At 44.9% G+C, this 22,945-nt stretch overlaps 1 protein-coding gene across 5 annotated transcripts in view; it reads right to left on the bottom strand.

Moving 5' to 3' along the window:
• The window catches only part of LRRFIP1 (LRR binding FLII interacting protein 1), a 111,514-nt gene that overhangs the window by 8,690 nt on the left and 79,879 nt on the right, over window positions 1-22,945 (bottom strand). For 3 of the 5 annotated variants that reach the window (XM_027875340.1, XM_027875342.1, XM_027875343.1), the window contains 4 exons: window positions 18,240-18,410; window positions 17,308-17,400; window positions 10,830-10,971; window positions 5,230-8,250 (listed from right to left, as the gene is read on the bottom strand). In XM_027875340.1, the coding sequence (XP_027731141.1) occupies window positions 6,650-8,250; window positions 10,830-10,971; window positions 17,308-17,400; window positions 18,240-18,410 (2,007 nt within the window). In that variant the 3' untranslated portion in view covers window positions 5,230-6,649. Of the gene's footprint in view, window positions 1-5,229; window positions 8,251-10,829; window positions 10,972-17,307; window positions 17,401-18,239; window positions 18,411-22,945 lie in introns of those variants that run through there. The other 2 variants (XM_027875344.1, XM_027875345.1) reach the window with 1 other exon arrangement.

Raw genomic sequence — 22,945 nt, 5'->3', positions numbered from 1 at the left:
GAGGTTTGTGGAGCTGCTCTCCCCATCATCGTTCTCTCACACATACTTAATATCTAGAGCGTTTATGGTGTGTTTGCCCTTTGGGCCATAGGCATTGGAATGTCTATCAGTGGAGGCTGGTGGGCCTTCTCTTCACCTTCTCATCAGTCTGGTGCACTGAGGCAAGGGGCTTGCATGGGGTCCCACAGCCAGGATGCGTCAGAGCTGAGAGCTAGGTCTTCCAGAGTTCAAGGCTGACTTTCCATCCCCCAGTCACCCATCCTCTCAGGTCACCCAGATAACACAGTCACTTGGAACAGGAGAATAGCAATGTTGGGGCTTTCTATAGGAAGCAATACCTTGTGTTTCTATGGCAAGTTAAAGGTTTACACGAAGCTTTGCTCCTCACAACAACCCTGTGAGGTAGGCAGGGCAGCCCTCATCCCTCCCATGGTACAGGTGGGGAAACGAGATCCCAGAGCTGGCCCAGCTCTCATTTCTCCAGGCCGACTCCCCACCCCCACCCCCACCCCAATCTGTGTATTTAGGCAAAGCCTGCTAAATTCTCCCATCCTGGGGAAGTGCCCTCTCAGATCATTTATACAGAGGCCAAAACAGAGGGAAAGTTCAGTTGTCTGCACACAGGCCAGTTCAAGGAATAAGGAAACCCAGGTGTAAGCCCTCCTTAGCCAGGGAGTCCATTTTTCATAAACAGATAACCACCAGCCTTCAACTGCCTGGACAACATTTACTAAACCAGGTGACAGGAAAACCAAGCAGGTAAAAAATGTCTTGGGAGAATCCCTGTGTGAAAGCCCCAAGTGTGACTGTGTCAGTGACTCCCATGTGGCTGAGAAGAGCCATCTTCAGCAAATCAATGGCCTCTGGCTATCATCTGGATTGTTCAAACTGCCCTTCATTTAGAGACAAGAACCAAGCGTTAATGGCACTGACCTTGACCCAACAACGGGCTTTTCCACTTCCCCTTTAATCTCTAATGAATACATTCATTGGGCCCCATGGAGCATAATTACCCAGCTCTCATCTGTCTGTGGAAGAAGGGTATAAATTGGGGTCTGCCTCAACCTGCAGCTCTATTAAATTCACAAGACATTAAGTGCCTACAATACACAAGGTGGTGAGAGGCCAGGCAGATCTTGGACAATTTTTTCCATGCCCAGGGTACCCAAGAGAAAGCATTAGTATGGCCAACCTTGGTTTCCTGCCTGTGATACTAAATGTGATCCTGGACAAATAGGAGAATCAAAGGCCACAGACTTGATGTTGGAAGGGACCTTAGAGGCTACTGAACCAACTCCTTCATTTTACAGCAAAGGAAACGAAGGCTCACATGGGTGAAATTATCACACCACTAGTAAGTGTGCTGCTGCCAGGATTCGAATTCAGTCCCTCTGGTTGTTCATACCGTGCTGCCTAAAATTTAATTCTTCTGAGTCTCAACTGAGACTCCATTAAAATGGAGATAAGTAGCAGGTACACCCCCAGGTTGTGAGTTTCACATGAGATAATTTATACGAAGTACTTAGCAAATCTTTAGATGACAGAAAAAATGCCAGGGACCCAAGGAAGGATCACAGGTACAAAGGTGAAGGAACAGAGGTAAAATCTGGTTAAATGTTTTATATGTTAAACTAGTACGATGGGAGTAGGGAGAATGGGCCTCGGGGCTTCTTGCCTGTCATGAAGAAGCACTTGTGATGGAGTTGATAATAAAAACAGAAAATCCAAACCTGGGACATGTTTTCACTTCTCCGTATGACTCGGGATTATCCAGGGAGTGTCAGAACTGGAGAGAACAAGTCTGACCCCCTGCTTTGGGGGATGTGGAAATGGAGGCTCAAGGGCAAAATGAGGGTCACACAGCCAGTGAGTATGGTTCCACTTCTGGAGTGTGGGGCTCCCGCCCCTGAGGTGTGCTGGCTAACGTGTGGTTAGGAAAGCCTGTGACTGCAGAGATGCCCTCGGCTGCCCGAGCTGGTTCCTGCTCTGGGCTCCTATGCCTCATGGTCCCTTTGCGGCTATGGGATGTCCCTGGGCCTTGCTGGTATATGACTACTATGTCTAATCTGCTGTGAGTGGGGAAAACAGACAACCAAATTTTTTAGAAACGTGTGTATGGTGCCAACAGACTCAGAGGGACCGCCTTTCAATCAATCAATCAATAAACATTTATTAAGCACCTACTGTGTGCTGGGCACTGAACGGCTAGGCACTGGGGAGAAAAAGACAGAAGCGAAACAGTCCATGCCCTCAAGAAGCTTATACTCCAGCTGAGACTTTGCATACAATGCCTAGATTTTAATCAAGAAATTTCTCAGAGGCAGCTAGATGGTGCAGCGGAAAGTGCTCCAGCCTTGGAGTCAGGAGGACCTGAGTTCAAATCTGGCCTGAGACACTTGACACTAGCTGTGTGACCCTGGGCAAGTCACTTAACCCCAATGCCTAGCCAAAAGAAAAAAAAGAAATTTCTGATAACTCTTTAGACTACTTGTCTCCGAGAAGGGGTGACCTTTTTCCATTAAAAAAAAAGCCTACCTGTGGCCTTGGTCCCATACAGTTTTCTGAATATAAATAAATTACACACACGCCCAAGAACTCTTGCCTAAGGCCTATCACAAATCATTTTGATGTGGACAGCTTCTGAATCTCTCTGCTCCTGAGCTTTGTGCTCCCGATGCTCCCTGCCTGCCTGCTGCCACCACCTGCTCAAAAGTGACCTCCTCCTCCGAGGGCTCTCCTTCCTGATTCCCCTATTTCTGTTCACCACACCATCATTCAGTCAATTGTCTGTGCTGGAATTCGTTTACTTGTTGAGAGGCACGTGACAGAGGGGGATTTTTCGTAAGGTCTAAGTTGGAGTAGATGGGAGAGGGGAAGGGAATAAACATTTATTAAACACCTGCTGTATGCCAGGTGCTGTGCTAAGTGCTTTACAAATAGAATCTCACTTGATTGAGTTAATTATCTGGCTGATGGTGTCTAAGGGCCCTTCCCATTTGGAGATGCGACGATTTATTGATGCCGCCTTTCACTCCTTTTCTCTCACCTTCGCGTTGGGGTTGCAGTCATGTACCCTGTTCCTTTGATTTTTCCCACTGCCTCGCTAGCATGTGGCCCCTCATTTCCATTTCCATTACCATGGATGGTCCTGGTTTAAGGTCCTTCTTTGTTGCCTGGACTATGGGAACAGCCCCGTTGGTAATCTCCTCTTTCTAGTCTTCTCTAATTGCTCTGGCTGGATTAATCTTCCTAGCCTAAGACTCTGTTCATGCATCATGATTCTCAGATGCCATGGAGATGTCTCCGCTGCCCCCTAATCAGGTCTAAACGCCCAGCTTGGTACCTGAGTTCTCCATAATTGGACTCCTTCCTTTATTTCCAGTCTTATCTCATGCTATATCCCCCTTCACACACCCTGTGTCCTGGCCCGATGGATGACTGACCTTTCCCCAAAGCTGTATTGGGCCTTCCTAACACTCTCTGCTTCTACTTTTCCCCACGACTGGACTGCTGTCCTCCTCACATTCTGTTGAAAGTTGACTCATCTTTCAAGATTCATTTCATATGACCAGTCCCTCCATATCAAGCTACTCTTCATTTCTGCCTCTCTATCCCTCAACAGAGCTTTGGAGAACAGAAACCATCCTCCTTCTTAATTTAGCAAAAGGCCTTGAAGATGGTATGCATTTCATATATGCACATTAGATGAATGAGTGAGTGAATGAATGAGTGAATGAATGAATGAATGAATGAATGAATGAATGAATGAATGGCATTCTTGGAAATCCCCTTAAATCTCCCACCTCTCTGTCAGGAGGTAGGTAGGATGTTTCATCATCTGTCCTCTGGACTCATGGAGAGTCATTACATTGATCAACTGCACTTTTAAAATGGTTTGTTTTCACAGAGTTATTGTTCATGTATAAATTGTTTTCCCAGTTCTGCCCTTCTCATTGTCCATCAGTTTACAAGTCTTCCAAACTGTTAATATTGATGTTAGAGTAATAATTGTTTTGCTGGTTCTGTTCCTCTCACTCTGTATCAGTTCATCTAAGTCTTTCCATGTCTCTTTGGAATCATCTATTTCCTCATTTCTCAGGGCACAATAAGATTCTATCACATTCATACACTACAATTTGTAAAGTCATTCCCCATCTGATGGGCATGTCTTTGGCTTCCAATTTGGTTTTTTTGACATCCATAAAAATATTTTTATACATGTAAATCCTTTAGCTACTTATTTATCTCTTTTGGATATAGGCCAGCAGTTGAGCCAAAGGGCACACTGTTTAAGTAATTTTTTATGCATAATTCCAAACTGCCATCTAGAATGGCCATATCCATTGATAGGTCAATGATTCCAGAACGATGATGATAAAACATACTATCCATTTCCTGACAGAGAGGTGACAGATTTGGGGTGCAGAATGAGACATGTATGTATTACTGTATATATCCAATGAGGGATTGTTTTTCTTTCAATGGGATGGGGGTCAGTGGGAGGAAGAGAAAATAATTTCTATAAATTAATGAAATCATTAAAAAATAGAGAGATGGGAAGGTGCTACAGATGTGGAATATTGCATACACTTTCAGATGAGGTCACTGTAATGTTAGTTTTGCCTCATCACAAGAAGCCTGTCATGGTGCAGCGACAATCTGTAAATGTTTGTAACGTGAAAACAAAGCGCATCAATAAAATTTTTAAAAAGGGGGGGAAGGGTTCCCTTAAAAGACAAGTGGGATTACTTTCTAGGAATGGCCCAAATGCAGCCATCTCTCCAAAAGTGAGGCATGTCCACTCACGGCCCTTCAGGATCCTTTCACAGTCCCATGAGTCTGTTTACGCCAATCCATTGTTTCTCCCATTTTGACACCAGGAAGAGACACAGATTCCTCCTCCCTCTCACAATTTCCTCAAAATCCTCCCCTAGAAGCTATGAAGTAAATAACACACATTTGTATAATGTTTACAGTTTACAAAATACTTTCATGTACATTAGACCATTTGAAATAGAGACTAAAAACTCCAAACCGCTTGAATAGCCCAACACCTTCCTTGTCATAGCGCATCCACAAAACAGGAAGGGGCTGGAAGAAATCAGCTTCCAAACGTGTCTATTTTTAATGAAGATAATAAGTGAATGCGGGAGGAGACAGCGGAAGCACAGAAGCAAATATGAGTTAGTCCTAGAGGGATTATGCATGTTACAAAGATTGTGCATCACAGCCTTTTAAAATGATAAAATGCCTTTATTTCAATTATATACAACATTTATCATATACACCTCAAATGTTGATAAAACTTTGGTCTGGTTGTATTCAACGATTTTGTAACAGCTATAAAAATCACATAACATGTCCAGATATATGGCAATGACATTCATGTATGAGAACACTTTGATTTCAATATTCAACCACATTTGAAAAGAACATTCCATTATGCAGCAAACACACAGGGGCCTGTGTGCAGACCAAATTCAGAACGTACCAGCCAAACTGGGTTGATGGTGCAGGTGACAGTGAAAAATGATTCAACTGCCTACACCTTCTCTTGCCCATTAGGAATTAGGAATCTGCACAGTGATGGTTATAACTTTTGGTATAGCACTTGTTAATGAAGGTTAGACACTCAAGGAGGATTAGCCAAAAGGATAAAGGGTATTTTCAAGGTAAGCTATCATTTCAAAAGTGTGCTCTTGCTAGAAATTAAAAGTACTAGGAAATGAATTTAAACAAATATCTTTTTTTTTAAAGGAAAAAACCCATCTATCTCAATAGCGTTATATATAAAATATATCAGATAGGCAATGTGCACATAAAATGAAATAATCCCCCCCCCAAACAAACAAACAAAAATATATCTATATATCAAGGAATGATTGGTAATATGGCCCCCAAGGCTTGATGTAGGGTGAAGTGCCTAGATCAGCAGGTCAAGGTGTAATCTGACTTCAAGACTCCTCCAGGTGTTGAAGGCATCAAAACTTCATTGTCTAAATGAACTTTCATTTCTATAAGGCATAAATCTTATCACATAGTAACCTAAATATTATTCAGCAGCTTACTGCCTTGAAATCATCTGTGGTATCTGTCACAATGTGCCCATTAAAATAAATATACTAGGAATGATAAATAGAAGGCATTGGAATCAGAGACAAACCCAAGTGAGGATCAATCAGTTACAGGTAAAGGGCTACTTGGTCTTGACAATAAAATGGTGTCATGAATGGCCAGTCACAGCCACATGTGTCTACAGGCTTAGAGCAGAAATGAAAGGCACTGAGGCTGCCTTGACTTTGAACTGGAAACTAAAGCAATGAACCTTAATAGTAGTTATTTGGTGCTCAACCTGAGCTCATAGTAATAGAGCCATGCCCCCTCTTTAAAAATCTAGATGGCAAACGCAATGATTGGCTGAAGCTGACAAGAGACTACATACGCGCCTATAGAGACCTTTGCGATTGAGAGTAGTGAGTGATTCAGTCACTGATTGCCACACAGTGCATACAGACCAACCTAGACTCTGGAGTTGTCGCCAGGAGAGAAAACCCCTAAGTATTCCTATATTAAGACTGATTCTGCAAAGTGCCTTTCTCCCTTCTAGCTGTCTACACTACATCAGCGGCTGTGAGCCTTCTGCCTTGACTCATGACATGGTGCATTCTTCTTTATTTTTATCTCTGTCCTTACTGGCGCTACCCTGGGCGTCCTCTTTGCACTCTGCCTTGAGGCTGCCCACTGGGTCTTCGTGCTCATCGCCGTCTGGGCTACTGCTTTCTAACGCTTCCTCAGCTGTCTCTAGTTGCTCATCCGACTGCTCGAAGTTTTCCTCCATACTCTCGGTGGGAGAGCTATCATTAGGGGGTGACGACGCATCTTCATTTTCGGGGTCACTGCTCGCTGCTCCCGTATTTTCCGGTTTGGACATCTGGCTTTGCTCCATTGCTTTCTTGGTGGGGATGGACTCTTCTTCTATGCTTCCAGCCTCAGCAACCTCGGAAGGACTGACCTCTCCCTTTCCACCCGCTCCCGATGGATGGGCTGCATCACTGTCGAGCTCAGATACTTTGCCGTCATCAACTACGTCTCCTTCAGGAATCTCCGCTTTATCAACTTCTTGATTTGGGTTGTCATCCAATTCAGCTTTGGCTTCCTCTGGACAATCCACATATTTGTCGAGATCAGTCCTCGTTTCTGGCTTCTCCTCTTGGACCACCTTGCCAAGGGCGTCTTGGGCTTGATTCTTGGCTTCCAACTTCACTTCCTCCTCCTCCTCCTCCTCCTCCTCTGTGTTTTGGAAGACCAACTCTTTCTTAACATCTTTGGAAGAGTCTACAGGGGGTGACTTTTTCTTCCTGTTTTTCTTCTTCTTGTTCTTGGACTTTTTGGAAGAGGAGTCACCTATCTCCCCTTTCTGGCCATCTCTCTCTGCTGCGGGCACATTCTGATCTAAGCATTCATTTTCACCAGTCGTGACCTTCTGGCCCATTTTTTCTGGCTGACTGCCCTTGACTTTTGAAGATGGGACTGTCTGGATTTGCTCCTCCTTTAGGAACTCATGTTCTTTCTCCTTACTTTGTTCCCCTTTCATGAGACTTGCACCTTTTTCATCTCCATCTTTAGCCCTTCTGCTATCCACTTCCATGTCTACCTGCATCCTGTCTTTGGCTTCCATCCCTTCAAGCAAGCTTTCTGAATGATTCTCACTTAGTTCCTCAATCACTGCGCCTATTCTTTCGGTATCTGGTGTCTCCACAAGATCAGTTTCCTGAGCTAATTCCCCACTATCCTCTTTCTGCTTTTCTACTGATTCTTTCTTTTCATTTTGAGCAGCTAAGGAACTGCACCTGTCCTGGCTAATCACATCACCTAGAAAATGAGGGCTCCCTGCAGGTTCCTGATTCTGATCAATATTGCTACTCTTTAAATCGCTGAGGTGATCGGGTTCCATGCTAGCCCCCAGGCTGTCTCCGCCCTCACTGGGTTCAGCCTGCTCGTTGGTATTTCCAGGGACAGAATGCGTTTCTGGCACATGGGCTGGATCGCTGGCTAATGCTTCTGGCACCAGGGCATGGTCTTGTGAGGGGTTTTCTGCCTCTGCATTCCCATCAGGAGGTAAGGCCTTTGTCTCCGCACCTGCCTCTGCAGAATCCGCCTGGGGCTGCTCACACTCAGGATTCTGCAAGGCCGCACTTTCCCCCACTTTGTCCACATTCTCACTGGCCACCTTCACTTCACTCGCTCTTCCTAAAAGACCATTGAAAAAATTGAAGGGACCACGAGATGCGGCAACCACTTACTAGCGATTCAAAAGCAAAAACACAGGTTAACTCTCACCCAACCCCCGTCCCCAAGGAGAAAGAATCATCGAGGAATCCCAGTTAATAAGAGATCATCAGCTTTTGCCAATTCTGTGAGGCAAAGCAGCGACTGAATTAGTAAACCATTCGGACAGGGAAGCCCGCCACCAGCTGAAAGACAACAGGGATTCCGCGGCAGTTGGCTTTGGAAAGCCAAGTTCGGGTTTTCACAATTAAAACAAGCTTTGGAGCAGGCAGCCCGACGTCCTCCCCAACTATCACATTCAGGAATGGACTTGATGGTCAAGTTTGGACATTGACTCTGCCCCGCTTATTTCTAGACGCTATGCCTAATGAAAACTCTTCGATTTCGTTGGGGGCCGAGGGCATTGCCTAGCATACAGATTCTAAGAAGGTCTCTGAAGTTCCCCCCTAAAATCCTTCAATTTCCTGGAAGAAATTCACCCCTAAAAATCTATCCTGGTTAAACCGGCGTTCGTCAACCATCCTATCAAAGTACATAGAGATTATTCTGTCTTCGATCACGTTTTGTTTTTCTTTCCTTAACTTCTGTTCTCAGATATTTGGCTTTATTATCTAAGGAAAGGGGAAGGTACTCTGCCGGTTCATTACAGTAAAGGGGACTTGTCAGGAAACAGTCCAAGGCCTCCAAGCCCCACACTCCTGCCTTAGGAGGAACGGTGTGGCTTTCATTCCTGGAGGCTTTGAAAAGATAAACGAACCAAATTCTTAAACACACAAGGATGCTTAAATCCGAGAATCAAGCGCTCCTCTGATCACCGAGGCTGCAGGTTTTGCTCACAAGTCAGCAAGCTACCTGTGGTTAGAGATTCATAAAATGCACTTTTGGACCAGACAGCAGCTGGCCCATTTCTCCCCTGAATGGTCATTTGCCTTCAAGGGAGGTGGGAAGCCAGCTTCTTAGCTCCCTTCAATAATTTCTATCTTCTCCAAAAAAACAGAAACTCCCGATTATTTTCCTTCCACTTGGACACACGCTTAGAATCTACATTCTTTTGTCTTTGGGCTTTCACACTTCCAGAATTGAAACAGAAAGGAAGTGAAAGCTACCAAGTGGAAAATTAAAATGATAGGAAAACAGATTTAGAGATGGAATGGACCTTATAGATCATGGAGTACAGCCCCCTCATTTTTACAGATGAGGAAACTGAGGCACAGAGGAGTTAGGTGACTTGCCCTGGGGCACACAGTTATGTGTCTTAAGCAGGATCTGAACTTGGGTCTTACTCCAAGTTCAGTGCTTTATCCGCTATGCCAGAGACGTCAAATAATGGCCTGCAACATTCCCACATGTGACCAGAACCAGATTAAGATATAATTGGGGAATATTTAACAAAATAAATAAAAATACAGTAAAATATAGGTAATATTACATTTGAAAATGAAATCAATAGGCAGCCCATAGTTATCTTTTTTATGGTTCAGTGGTCCCTGTTTCCATGAGTTAGATACCTCCTTGCTGTGCCAGCTGGCTGCCTCAAAATGGTTTGCCATAACATGATTATTCAGCCTCCATAAAAATGTCAATAACTAGTGTCTGGTGAGGACTCATCCAGGTTGCAGATTCCAGCACCTGCTACCTTCTGAAGGCCAATTCACAATTTAGCACATACTCTAAAAGGGGCATATACGTTCAGGAGAGACAACTGAGATCAGTTTGTGACCAATGGAGAACATGAGTCACCCAATTGCCTCAGAGTGAATAAACTGTGCTAAGCTCTCATGGCCTCCTAGATTCCCTCTCCCACACTCCTTTCAGAAGGCAAAGCATCCTGGGTGTAATAATGTCAATTCTGACAAAGAAGGAAGAACGCTGCATGCAGGTGTCCAACTGCCACGTCTGAATAGTATAGTTAGTGTGCTGGCTCCATGAAGGTTATGGAAACCCAGAGTCACAGTCACAAAATGTCATTGCTAGCCAGGACCTTTGGGATCACCTACATATGTATTTTTTGAATGGTCAAGTATTCTTTACTGGACCTGACTGATTAAGCAATATCTCAGACTCTCACAATGCATTCTACTCTAACTAGCATTTTAGATGAGAAAATCTGGTAAATGACCTTGTCCACTGCTTCTATAATCATCAGACATTCCTTATTCCTCTATGAACTAGAGATAAGTTAGTCAAAGAAAACTTAGATGTTAGAGATGCCTATATCCAACTGTACTTTTGTCTGGGAATTTTGGTCCCTTGCTTCCCAGCCTTATTTGACTGGCTTGAGTCAACTGGGTTGAGGAACGAGGAAAATGTACACTGAGGCCATCCATGATTGCTAGTGGAAAAATTCGCACGACAACATATGCAGGTAATCAGAACCACTTAGCAGCAGAATGCATAGGAAATGACAGAACATGGTGGCATGCGGTGTGATTAGTGAACTGACCAAGTGATAATGGATGGCTTCAATTCCAATCAAGCACAGAAGGTGAAGAAATGAGGACCAGAAAGAGGAAAGGGCCCAGGAGGCAGCAAGTTCTTACCAAGTGTCCCATCGCTAGATGACTTTATGACATTTGTTTCCTGTTGTGACACTTTGGGAGATCCCAAGTGGCTCACATGACTTAGATTATCCAGAGGCTCTCCATTGGTGGTGATTTCAGAATTCAGGATTATTCCATGTTTCTGTGAACAGGACAGGATCACTGTAATATTCACTAAGTAATATTAATCAGTCTATTCTAGAAAAATCTGCAGATGGTGCTCCCTAAACAGACTGCTCACACAAAGGGGTTGGTTATGGTAAAACACCTTGAAATGAAAAAAAAAATTCTAGTAGCATTCGCAAAGTGCTCTAGGATGTGGTCCCTTTACATGTATCTGCCAATTAGATGCATTCCATCTGACTTTACTCCTTCAAGCCAGGTCTAATCGTGCCCGTGAGGTATTGCTGACTATAAGGTATCCCTCCACATATGGAATTAATTATATTTTGGTAAATCTTGCTACCAAGAAAACTGATATAAAGTGAATTTACTTTCCATTACCATCTATTACTGAAAAGGCCTCATTAAGTGGGAATAACAAATTACCTGAAACGGTCATATTATTTGAATTTTTACTGCATGTTTCCATTGGGCTGGGACCAATGGCCATACTTTATATACTTTCAAGTCTGAAATGTTCAAATTTGAATACATATGACCAATTCAGGGGATTTAGTATTCACGCTAATTGGGATGTAGTTGTATTTAAAAACCCACACAAACCAGCCCAGTCCTTGACTCCTAAAACAAAGAATTTAAGATGGTGGCATGTCCCTACATAAGCGAGGCCCTAGGTGAGTGGGACTTTGCCTGCTGTGGAAGGGCTCCCAGTCATTTTCAGAATGGCTGTAGTTTTCCAATGCCAGGATCTTGCCACCATTTTCATGCACCCATCCCTTTATCTCCATCACAGGTGCTTTGCTTGTGCTGTGGAAACGCCTCAGCTGGACAGGCAAAGCGCCAATAACCGAGCCCCCAATGCCTCTGTTGGCTCGAGGATTTACAAGGACTATTTGATCTGGGTTGTAATACCATGCTTGGTCAGTAGGTGTCACTTAGTCATAGGTTGATAATGACTGATTTATTCATGGGATCATTCATTTTATATGATTGGTTTTAGCACAGTTGGGCATGCTAACCCAACACCATACTGAAAGTTCCTTAAATTGGAGGTGTCAGCTTATGTGAAACAACCAGGCACGTTAGTCCATTCCATAAATCTGGATTCTCGGCTCTAAATTTGTTTAAATAGGCAATCCTCCATATTTCAATAACACTGATGATAAAAACGATTGATGGCCAATGTATACATATTAAGTTCCAAAAGACAGGTTGGAATTCAACAGGAGAAAGAAGTGGGAGTGCAATTCTAGGTGCAGGGCACAGTGTGAGCAAAGGCATGTAGGCTGGAAATTTCAGGGCATTTCAGGAGAGTGAGCTGTACAGTTTAGGTACTTGGAAGGGAGAAGCCTGAGAGAGGCAAGAGAGGGTAAATCTAGGAAGACAGCATGGTGCCAAATCATCAGAGGCCTTGAATGTGGGCTAAGGAGAAAGGTTCAGGGACAAACTGAGTCACGAAGAACAGCATGAGAAGCTAGCCTGGGTGAGAGGACGGTGACTGCCCTCTCAGCAAGTTTATAAGAGCAAAGAAAGGAGAAGGGAATAAGCATCTTTCTAGCATCTACTACAGGCAGCTAGTGGCACCAGAGTGCACAGAGTGCTGGGCCTGGGGTCAGGAAGCCTCAACTTCCTGAATTCAAATCTAGCCTCAGACACTTATTAGCAACTATGTGACCCTGGGCAAGTCACTTCACCCTGTTTGCCTCAGTTTCCTCATCTGTCAAATGAACTAGAGAAGGGAATGGCAAACCACTCCAGTATCTTTGCCAAGAAGCTCCAAATGGGGTCATGGAGAGTCTGCAGGACTGAAATGACTGGACTACAACAGCACCTACTATGTGCCAGGAACTGTGCTAAGCACTTTACAATTATTATCTCATTTGATTCTCAGAGGTAGGTAGGTGCTGTTATGATTCCTCATTTTATAGCTGAGGAAACTGAGGCAGACAGAGGTTAAGTGACTTGCCCAGGGTCACACAGCTAGTAAATATCTAGGGCCAGATTTGAACTCGGGTATTCCTAATGCCAGGCCCAGTATGCTGCCCACTGTGCCATAGCTGGTTCTGGCTCATTTACTCAGAGTTGGGAGGGACGAACAAACCCCAGCCCTTTATTACATAGACAACCATCCTACAAAACCTTTGGAAGTTTATGATCAGCAGTTTACAAATCTCTACGTATGGGAGGCTCCACTCCAACAAAGAGAGGCCACCATGGGTTTATCGGTCTTAGCTGACCTCAAGAATCGGCTTGCCCCAAAGCATGAGAGCTTCGAGAGCCCCTGGGTGGCGTCCCTCCCCAGGGAGAGGCAGGCCCTCGGCTGCTGGTCTGGGCTCCGTACCTTCAGCTCCTCCTTCAGCAGGATTGCTTCGGCTCGAAGCTCATCTCGTTCACTCCGGAGGGAATCAAAGTATTCCTTCTGCCTCTCTAAAGCCTGAGGCGGTGGCGGGCACCAGAGAGGAGGCAGACACACAAGAGGAAAGTAGAGACAAGCAGAGAGGATTTCAGAAACATTAGGGAGAGGAGAAGTGGGATCAGAGACCAAGAAAGTCTTAAGCATTGACGTACTAGACAGGACAGGTGAGAAACAGATCCAGTTAAACAATCTAGGTAAGGCAGAGGTGGGGAAGTACTGGAGAAGGTGTAGATGCCTACATTTTTGGAGCTGGGGTGATCCTCCTCGGGGACATGGGGAACAGAGGATGCATCTCTCTATCATTTTTACCTTGGACTAGGGGCAGACTGGGGTAGTGGATAGTGACCTGGCTTCAAAGTCAAGAAGTCCTGAGTTCAAATCCAGTCTCTGACACATGCTGGCTGTGTGACCTTGAGCAGGTCACTTAACCTTAGTGCTCTAGGCTGTTCTCTAGGACTATGATCAATGTTGCAGGGAAGGTGACAATCTGCATTGGTAGAGGGAGTTTCCTCACCCAGAAGTTCCCTACCCCTAACATTGGCCAGCTTACTGAAATGCTATGGCTTTCTCCATAGCCTGGGGATGAGAGATGATGGAATTCACAGACCTAGTTACATGGCCATTGACAGAGAAGGACAGCTATTGGTGGGGTCTCTCCACCTGGGATGCGGGAACTTTAAAAAAAAGAAAGATGTTTTGATAGCTAGATTTCAATATATTTGGCTTTTTTGTAATCGTACACATTTCATGTGTTTAAAAACATGATCCTTGGAAGGAGGATGCATTTGGGAGTTAGTTTTCTGGAAGATTCACGTATTTAGGCTTGATGCTAACTTGGGAAGTCTCTCTTGAGCATCACATACGATGTCTATCTCTCTATGTGCACAGACACATTATTTCTCTTTCTCCACCTATCTATCCATCATCTCTCTAGCGACCTATCATTTATCTTTATCTCTCTACCTATTTGTTGACTTATTATCTATCCAGTTACCTATGTACATATATATACAAATGCACACAAACATTACCTATGTATACATACATGTATATATGCACAAGACAGTATGTACTATCTCTACTTCTCCACCCATGATCTCTGTTTACCTATCATCCATCTTTCTCTCTTTTTATCTATCGATCTATCATCTATCTACCTATGTATAGGTACAAACAGGTATTATCCACCCTCTCACTATCTATTTACCCATTTCTCCATGATTGATCACTCTATCTATGTCCCAAAAGTCTTAGTTGAGTTTGATGACATTAAAGCTTACCTGCACCAGAACCTTTGGGGCAGCCTGTCTCTAGTTTTCATATGCCCTATAGGTCTGTATCTGTATGTTATTATTATTGTTGTTATCATTGGTTTGGTTTGGTTTTGGATTCTACTTGTTATATCTTCGCTTTTGGGAGCTCGAGGTGAGGGAACTCCCTCTACAATGCAGTCTGGCCCCTGCTTAGCGCCCTCCCATCGTAGTGGGTTGTTGGGGGGCACTGAGTGGTGAGGTGACTTATCCCAGGTCACACTACTAGTCTGTGTCAAAGGTAAGACAGGAGCCCAGGACTTGTGCTGGCTCTGAGCCCAGCTCTGTCTCCATCACGCCGAAGAATCCAAAGCACAACTCCTTGAGTGAGTTACTGAATGTGTAAGTGAAGGCTGGTCACATGTGCACATTTATTAAATAATGGCCCAACGCTCAGCTGCCTGTGAAGGTTTATTAAGAGTTACACGGCAGGTTACCACATTCACCCAGACTTGTCTGGCAGCAAGGGGAAAGAACACTGGACTCCAGGGTCAGGGGTGTGACCCTGGACAAATCCCTCCATCTCTCTGCTCCTGGGTACTCATCTGTAAAATGGGTATAGTTATACAGGCAGCGTCTACCAACTGGAGTCCCTGGGTGGATCAACCGTGCTAATGGCTAAACCTTGAAGATCCTCCCGTAGCCCCCAGGCAGCATCGCCTTCCTCCCAAGCATGAGCTTTTGGAGGGGAAGATGGTGGTCTGTAGGACTTTGTCCCCATGTCTCTTTTCCTTATGTTAAGATCTAATTTGGTCAACTGTGACAACAGGCAAAATGTGTTACAAATCTTAAAGTGTTATTAATGGAATAACTACAAAACTTATTTAAAGTCAAAGCTATAAATTAATAGCTATAAATGTTAGCTATTATTACTTCTGCTGTTATTATCAGCTGGTATGATGCAGAAGCAAAGGAAATGTTGTGGAGAAGAGAATCTCAGAATTTCAGTGCTGGAAGGTTCCTTGGAAGCCGGCTAATCCAACCCATGCCTGAAAAAATGGCTTCTGAACTATACCCCCAACAAATGGCCAGGCTTGGATGCTTCCAGGGATGGTGAGATCCCCCCCACTTGAGGCAGCCCCCATGCCCCTTGGGGACAGAGCTCACCCCACTCTAGACAGCAGCTGTCTAGAAGTTTTGTGTTCTCTTAAATGACAACCACATGGGTGTTGGTAATCCAGTGACATGGCGGTCCCAGCGCAGTGTTTTACAGACCTTGGGAACTTAGACATAAAGCTGGAAGGGACCTTAGAGGCCAGCTAGCCTCGCTCCTTCATTTTGCAGAAAAGGAAACTGAGGCCCAATGAGGGAAGCAGATTTAAGGCCAGGTCCACTGACTCCAAATCCCAGGCTTTTTCCACCACACCAAGTCAAGCAATCTTTGCCTTCAATGCTTGCCTGAAGTCCCTTTACATTTTGAATTAAAGGTTAATTCTGGGAAGGTCATTCATGCACAGAGCCCTAACCATGGAGTAACACGGACTCAATGTGTGGGCCTACACACGCTGCCTTTGACAGAAAGCCTATTTTGCTCTGCATGTTGGTTAAGCAGGCGGTTTGTTCACATACATTCCCAAAGATCTGAGAGGTTCCTACCCCTATCTTTTTGTCTTTCCATTCTATTGTTTCCTGAAGATCAGAAATCTCCCTGATATAACTCTCTTGTTTCTGCTGCAGTTGCCGGATTTCCTGAGGGACAGGAGCAGAGAAGACAGAAAGCAGATCATGGGTTAAACAGGCGAAGAAAAGACCAAGGACCCCGGCAGGGGATCCTGCCCCAGGGGACAGAGGGGAGAAGGAGAGAGAAAGTCCTTCCAGATGTCAAGGCGTCGGGTTAGCAGCGGGTCCTTGCCACTAGCCAGGGAAAGGGGCCCTCCACTCTAATCTGATTTCTCTATTGCATTCCAACCACTAGGGAGGCTGAGCCCGGCAGATTTCTTGACCAAGTGAGTTCTGAGCTGCAATGGGCTGAGCCAATCAGGGGCCTGCACCAAATGTGCCATCAGAAGGTGAGCCCATGGGAATGGTGGGCCACTAGGTTGCCTGAGGAAGCCCGTGTCAGAAACGGAGAAGCAGCGGTATCGGGCCTTGAGTGACCACTGTACTTCCAACCTGGATGAGATAGGGAGACCTTGTGCCCTAGTAGCCAGGATAAGCCTGTTCAATTCAACAAGACTTTGTAAAGTGGCTGCTCTGGGTTCACTCTGGGCCAGGTAGGCAGGCACGACCCCATCCCTCTCTCTTCCCATCTTCCTACTCCCCAGGAGCAAGCACCAGCTGCTTGGTCTGCAGACTAATTCCTTCATTGTAACCATTAAGAAATTTGTGAACATTGACCTGTTAAAAAAACTGGCACCTTGATAAAGGGGGGAATTTGAGCAACGTAAAACCAAAATTAATCAAAAAGAAAATGATCAATAATAAATGATTATCACAAATATCAATAAGAACTTACTTAAAAACCAAACCCCAAACCCGGGAGTCTCTTTCAGGGAAGCCTGTGGGGTGGGGGTTTGGAATGAGTCCACACTCTTCGATTCTCCCCAAACCTTTGCTGTTGCTGCTGTCCTTGGCCCTTCTGGGCTGAGCTGGCACCCGAGCAAAAAGGGGCACGCACTGAGCCACTTACCGCGAGCATCTCCTCTCTTTGCTTTAAGGCCTCTTTTGCTTCAGCAAATTGAAATTGTAGTACGCTGTGGGCATGTTTCTGCCTTTCGAATTCCTGTAAAGGACAAACACAAGCAGAGAGGAAGGTGAACCTCCCGAAGCTGGGATTGTTCGGGCTGTGGTCCTTACTGCTTTGTTCTTAGTAGCCCCAAGGCCTGGCACACAGTAGGTGCCTAAAAGGTGTTGGCTGAATGATTCCTTCATGGAGTTATTGTGACAAAAGGGCTTTACAAAAACTGAAGCATCTCATCATTCTGTAAAATCTCATCAGCCCTGGGACCCGCCTCCCCCCATCACTCCCCTCTGTCCCTCTCATTGGAGGGCAGGACCACGAACCCCGAACCCCTACTTAAGGGGAGCTCCTATCTGACATGTCTCATCTCTCAGCCGGCTGCATGCCTCTGAGACCTCTGTGCCATATCCAGCACTGGGTACCCTTCTCCTCCACCCTTCAATGAGTGAAGGGTCTAAGTTTTAAAAGTTTGCTCCTAAGTGATCCCTTCCCATTAAAGTTTGTATTCTAAGATATAAGAACATTGTTTTGTAACAATGTGATAAAAAGAAAGGGAAGGAAATGCCATAAGAAAGTGTCCTATTTGCCATTGAAAAATAATGTTATGATTACAAAAAGATTCTGTAATTTTCTCGTGGAAAAATCTGATTTGGGTTTATGAAATGAAAATGTTTCCCAGAAATCTCTGCTCAGTTGGGTTGGGTTTCGGGGAGGGGAAAGGGGCAGGGCCAGGGTTTGGTTTTTAGAACAAATCACCATGATTTAGCCCTGGGCTCTAAAACTCAATCCAAGCTGATCCCATTCTCCTCCTCCCCTTTTCTCTTTTTCCAAGAGTCCACTGGGGTCCAACATCCAACTGTAGAAGATGGCGCCTTACTTACTTTGTTTTTTTCTTCATACTGTCTTCGAGATTCAGCCAATTGCTCTTCCAGTTCCAACAATGCATCCTTTAGGGTATCCACCTGGTACATGAAGTTCATCTTTTCATTGTCTAACTGGGCATTAGAAACCATGGCCTTCTTGTATTTCTCCTCGACTTCAGCTAGGGAGTCCTGGGGAAACATGCCATAATTAGGAAACCAAAGTGAGAGATTAAACTAAAAGACGGCTATTAGTTGGATAGTTCTTGGGAAGTTAATCTTTGGGGGTAAGAGGAGGAGAGGAATAGCTTGTTAGATCTTTAATCTGTTAAGTGAAAAAAAATTAAATTAAATTAAAAATGTAATGACACAGGACCTGTAATCTACTGTTCAACAAAGAATTAAACATGCCCAGGGAGGAAAAAGATCTTTAAATGGCAGCATCTTAATCAGGTCTCAAATCCAGACCCCATTTCTTGAAGGGAATCCACCACAAATAGTAATTCAAAGTTTGTAGTTTCCTGCTTTTCAATGTGTTATACTACGACCAATATGCTACCAATATCCTACTCAAGTGATTTAGTTGTTAATAACCCAGTGTGTGGATCACGCATTCCTCAAGATGGCGGACATCTACAAAATGGAAAGGGCTCCCAGTCCCCTGGTGGCTATGCCAGCTTGGAAAACAAAGGGATTCTGCCATATGCAATCTCTGATGCCTCACAGGCTTCTAATGGTACCAGAGCTCCTGCAGGGTCCTGCTGATTTAGCACCCAAAGATGCCCACTGTTGGAATTACACCAAATTCCTCACCAAGTTTTCAAGACAGGAATAAGAAAGGTCTAGATAAGAGCCTTGGAGGGTCAGAGAACATGGCTCCAACTATGCCACCTCTTACCTACCTGTGGGACCTTGGGGAAAGTCATCAACCTCTCTGGGCCTTGGTTTCCCTTATTTGTCAGATGAAGGGGCTGGGACAATGAAAAGGCCTCTCTGGTCTCTTTTAGCTCTAAATCTATGATCCAAGATCCCGAGGTACCTGCTCGGCAGGAACTACGACATCTGGCAATCTGTGAAATGTTTTCACTAAAATGACAGGCATAGGAAGAACCTCGCGTCCAGCCACACTCCAAGCCCTGTGTCAGCAGCAGCTTTTGTAAACAACTATCTGGTTTTGGATACAACACTACAATGTCTGGCTTGTGAACCACCATCATTTACAGGGAACATTCAGGGCCCGCCCACGTGTGCTCTTAGTACTCTTGGCGAGGGCTGAGAAGGTCCTTCAGATGAGAAGATGGCTCAGCTGGATAGCGGGAAGATGTGCAAGGAATCATGGGATCTCTAAAAGACTGCACTTGAGGGCAGGCAAGGGGCTCCTTTTCATCTGCCTGTAGGAGGGGTGTGTGTTGGACTACAGAGTGTGCTAAAAGCACAGCCAGGAACAACGAACCGGGTTTAAATCCTGGCTCTGATAATTATTGGCTGTGTGACTTTGGATAAGTGACTTCCTCTTTCTAAGCCTCAGTTAACACATCTGTAACATGGGGGTAATAATAGCACCTAGCTCACACTGTAGGGACCAAATGAGATGATGTAGGTAAGACATTTCGCCAATTCTACAGCTCCTCGTAAAGGAATGCTCACTGTGAGCATCATCTCATCCCTAGCACTGGACCTGGCCTGGAGTGGGCCCTTAATTTAATTTAATGGAAGAGAATTCTGATGACTTACCACCTCCCCTCCCTTCCCCTCACAGGGATATTCCGAGCGTGGCTGGCACAAAAAAGGGAGTGAACCTGCCAGCACAGATTTGGTACCATTTAACTCCCAAGGTGGAAATTGGAGAAGAGGGGGAGCCCGGGGTCTAGAATGACCCCTGAGCAGGCTAACTCCTGGCTTAAGAATGTGGCCCTTAAAGAGATCGATAGGTCTTACTGCTCGGCATCCAATCTCTGAGGCTGCTATCCTCAGGTCATATTTGAGGTGGGGTCCGGAGGGCCACTCAAGCAAGTGCTGGGTCGGCCATGTCTTTTACTCAGTTAACTCTACCTCCTTCCCCTGCCTTGCTGAGTGCGGCTTCCTGCTCCAGTGTTCTGTCCTGAGGGAAGGGTTAGAGAAGGAAAGAGACTTGAGAGGCAGAGGGGGCACTGTGGATAGGAAACCCAGGAAGACCTAGGTTCAAATTCTGCCTCAGATACTCCGTGGCTCATTTCTCTCACCTGCAAAATGATAGGACGGGACTCAGATCCCTTCCATGTCTCACCCTGTGATCCAATTACATACAAGCTGTGGCTAGGTCACAGATGTCCCAAGCGTGTTCAGTGAAAAAAAAAAGCTGAACCAAAATAGAATGATGCCATAATCTATATCTAATATGGCTTTCCAGATGACCTCATAAATGCTGCACATCTAATCTATATCTAACATCTATCTATAGATATATCTCTATATCTACGTATCTAATATAGCTATATCTAATACAGCTTTCCAGATGACCTCATAAACTCTGTGCATCTAATCTATACCTAATATCTATCCATAGATATATCTCTATATCTACATATCTAATACACCTTTCCAGATGACCTCGTAAACTCTGCACATCCAAGCTCATGGGGCTGAGACACTCATCTGCTGGGTCTACTTCAAAGGCTCTGACCCTAGAAAATCTATTCACTGACTCCTCTTGGCTAAACTCACTTCCCCGTGATTTCCAAATGGTTACTGAAAAGCATGTGCTTCGTCTTTTCCTCAGGTCAAGCCACAAACAGGGAATGTATGAGACCAGAGAAAGAACAGTGCTGATCATGTGAGACCTCAGCAGCATTCTCACTTGTAAATGCAACATCTGCTTTTACAGGCAGATGTTGAAATGCCCTCAGACAAATTCAGTGGAACACAGATTCTGAGGGCTGCTCCCATAAGGGGACAGCTTTACATTTCTGAACTATCACCAATCAGCCAAACATGCTGGTGAATTAAACCTGATTAAAACACCAGGAGGAACCTTTTGTGAGGTTTGTGAGGCCAATATGAACCAAAGAGGTGAGGAGAGTCTCAGCTTAGGCCCGTTGAAAACATTTAGCTCTGCCTAAAATGCCCCCCCTCTTAGGAGTCTGCTGAGAACCCTCGATCCTGCTGGGTTCGGGTGTAGAAAGCCCCCGCTGGATCCCCTCGAGCCCGCTGGAACCCTAACACCCACTGTCCACCAGAGTCCTAGGTCATCGTGTGAGTAACAAAAGCTAGATGTGTCATCTGTATGTAAATGAAATGGAAATGCAGGGTCCACCAAACATGCAGAAAAACAAGACCATATCCTCCATGCATGCACCAGCGAGCACACGTTAGTGACCGTTTCTATCAAATCATTTTGATATGACATGATATTCGCGCTCTGTTTAGGAAGATGACTGGTTAATGGGAAATCTAATGGGGTGGCATATTCACCTCTCTAAATGAAGTTTTTAAGAAAAATTCCCAACGTGGTTTTGGTGAAGAGCACATAGATTCAGTTTTAATTCTGACAAAGTTAGACTGGGTTAATATCATCCATCACACACGGCTGCCATGCAGCCAATGGCTACCTTCATTTCTTTCAGGCCCTGCATGTATTTGCCTTCTACGTCCTGAATCTGGTCCTTTAACTCATTGATCTCCTGAGGAAAATGGCAAGAACAGGAAAGGACATCACAGGAACAGACTGACAAGGGTCACAAACAAAACTCTGGGCTGACAGGATTCCGGGTCCAGGCGCGTCCTGCCCAGGGAGGAGTTTCAGCCGCTAGTTTCCCAAAGGGCAAAACTTACGTAGATAATAAAAATGATAGTATGAGCATGGAAGTGAGGGCATACCCTCTGTGATGCTGTTTTTTGGATTTTGGAATTGCTTGGCACAAAGGCAATGATGGATCTGGGGTCAAGGGTCTGGATTCAAATCTCCATTCTGCTATTATGACTCACGTGACTTTGGGCAGGCCATTTTACCTCTGGGCCTATTTCCTATTTTACAAAATGACAGAACTGGACGAGGTGATTGCTTAGGGCTCCTCCAGCTCTGACCCTTAGGAAATGGCGCCTCACGGGAACAAATACCATAGGAATGAAGGCAAAGTTATTTTCCTCAAGTAATCTTAAAATAACATTCTTTCAAGACAGAAGAATTCCACCCCTCTGATCTAGCCTGTACTTGGATGTTTCTTAATGATCGCTTAACAAACTACAGCTGAATGCCCCATATGCGCTGTGGGAGGTGGCCCTACAAACAGGAGCAGTTATATTATTACCTCTTGCTCCCACCCCCTCCCCATTCCTACCTCCTCCATCCATCCCTCCACCATTATGTTAAATGCTGGCTGACTGGTTGAATAACCTCCTGGAAAGTGAGGACTGTGGGTTTTTTTTGTGTCCCCTGCATTTGGCATCCAGTAGGGGTTTCATAAAAGCTTGAAGATCTCCTTGAGACCAAGAACTCTTTGGTTTCTGTATCTCCAGTGTCTAGAAAAGGTGGCACACAGCAGGCACTTAAAGTCTTGTTGATGGACCGTAAGCTCCCTGAAGGCAGGGACTTACTGTCATCTTTGTATCTGCAGTGCCCAGCACAGCACTTAGCCACAGGAGCTGCTGAGTGGAAATAATGAGGCAATTCAGCTCTCTGCTCAGCCTGGTGATTGATCTGCCTGCGTCTTGTTATGACTAAAGTCTTCATTAATATTGACAATGACTTT

Source organism: Vombatus ursinus, unplaced genomic scaffold (genome assembly GCF_900497805.2).
Source record: "Vombatus ursinus unplaced genomic scaffold, bare-nosed wombat genome assembly UNPS02014808.1, whole genome shotgun sequence".
NCBI lineage: Eukaryota > Metazoa > Chordata > Mammalia > Diprotodontia > Vombatidae > Vombatus > Vombatus ursinus.
The sequence above is the reverse complement of the archived record's forward strand: the minus strand, read 5'-3'. Positions and strand labels throughout refer to the sequence as shown.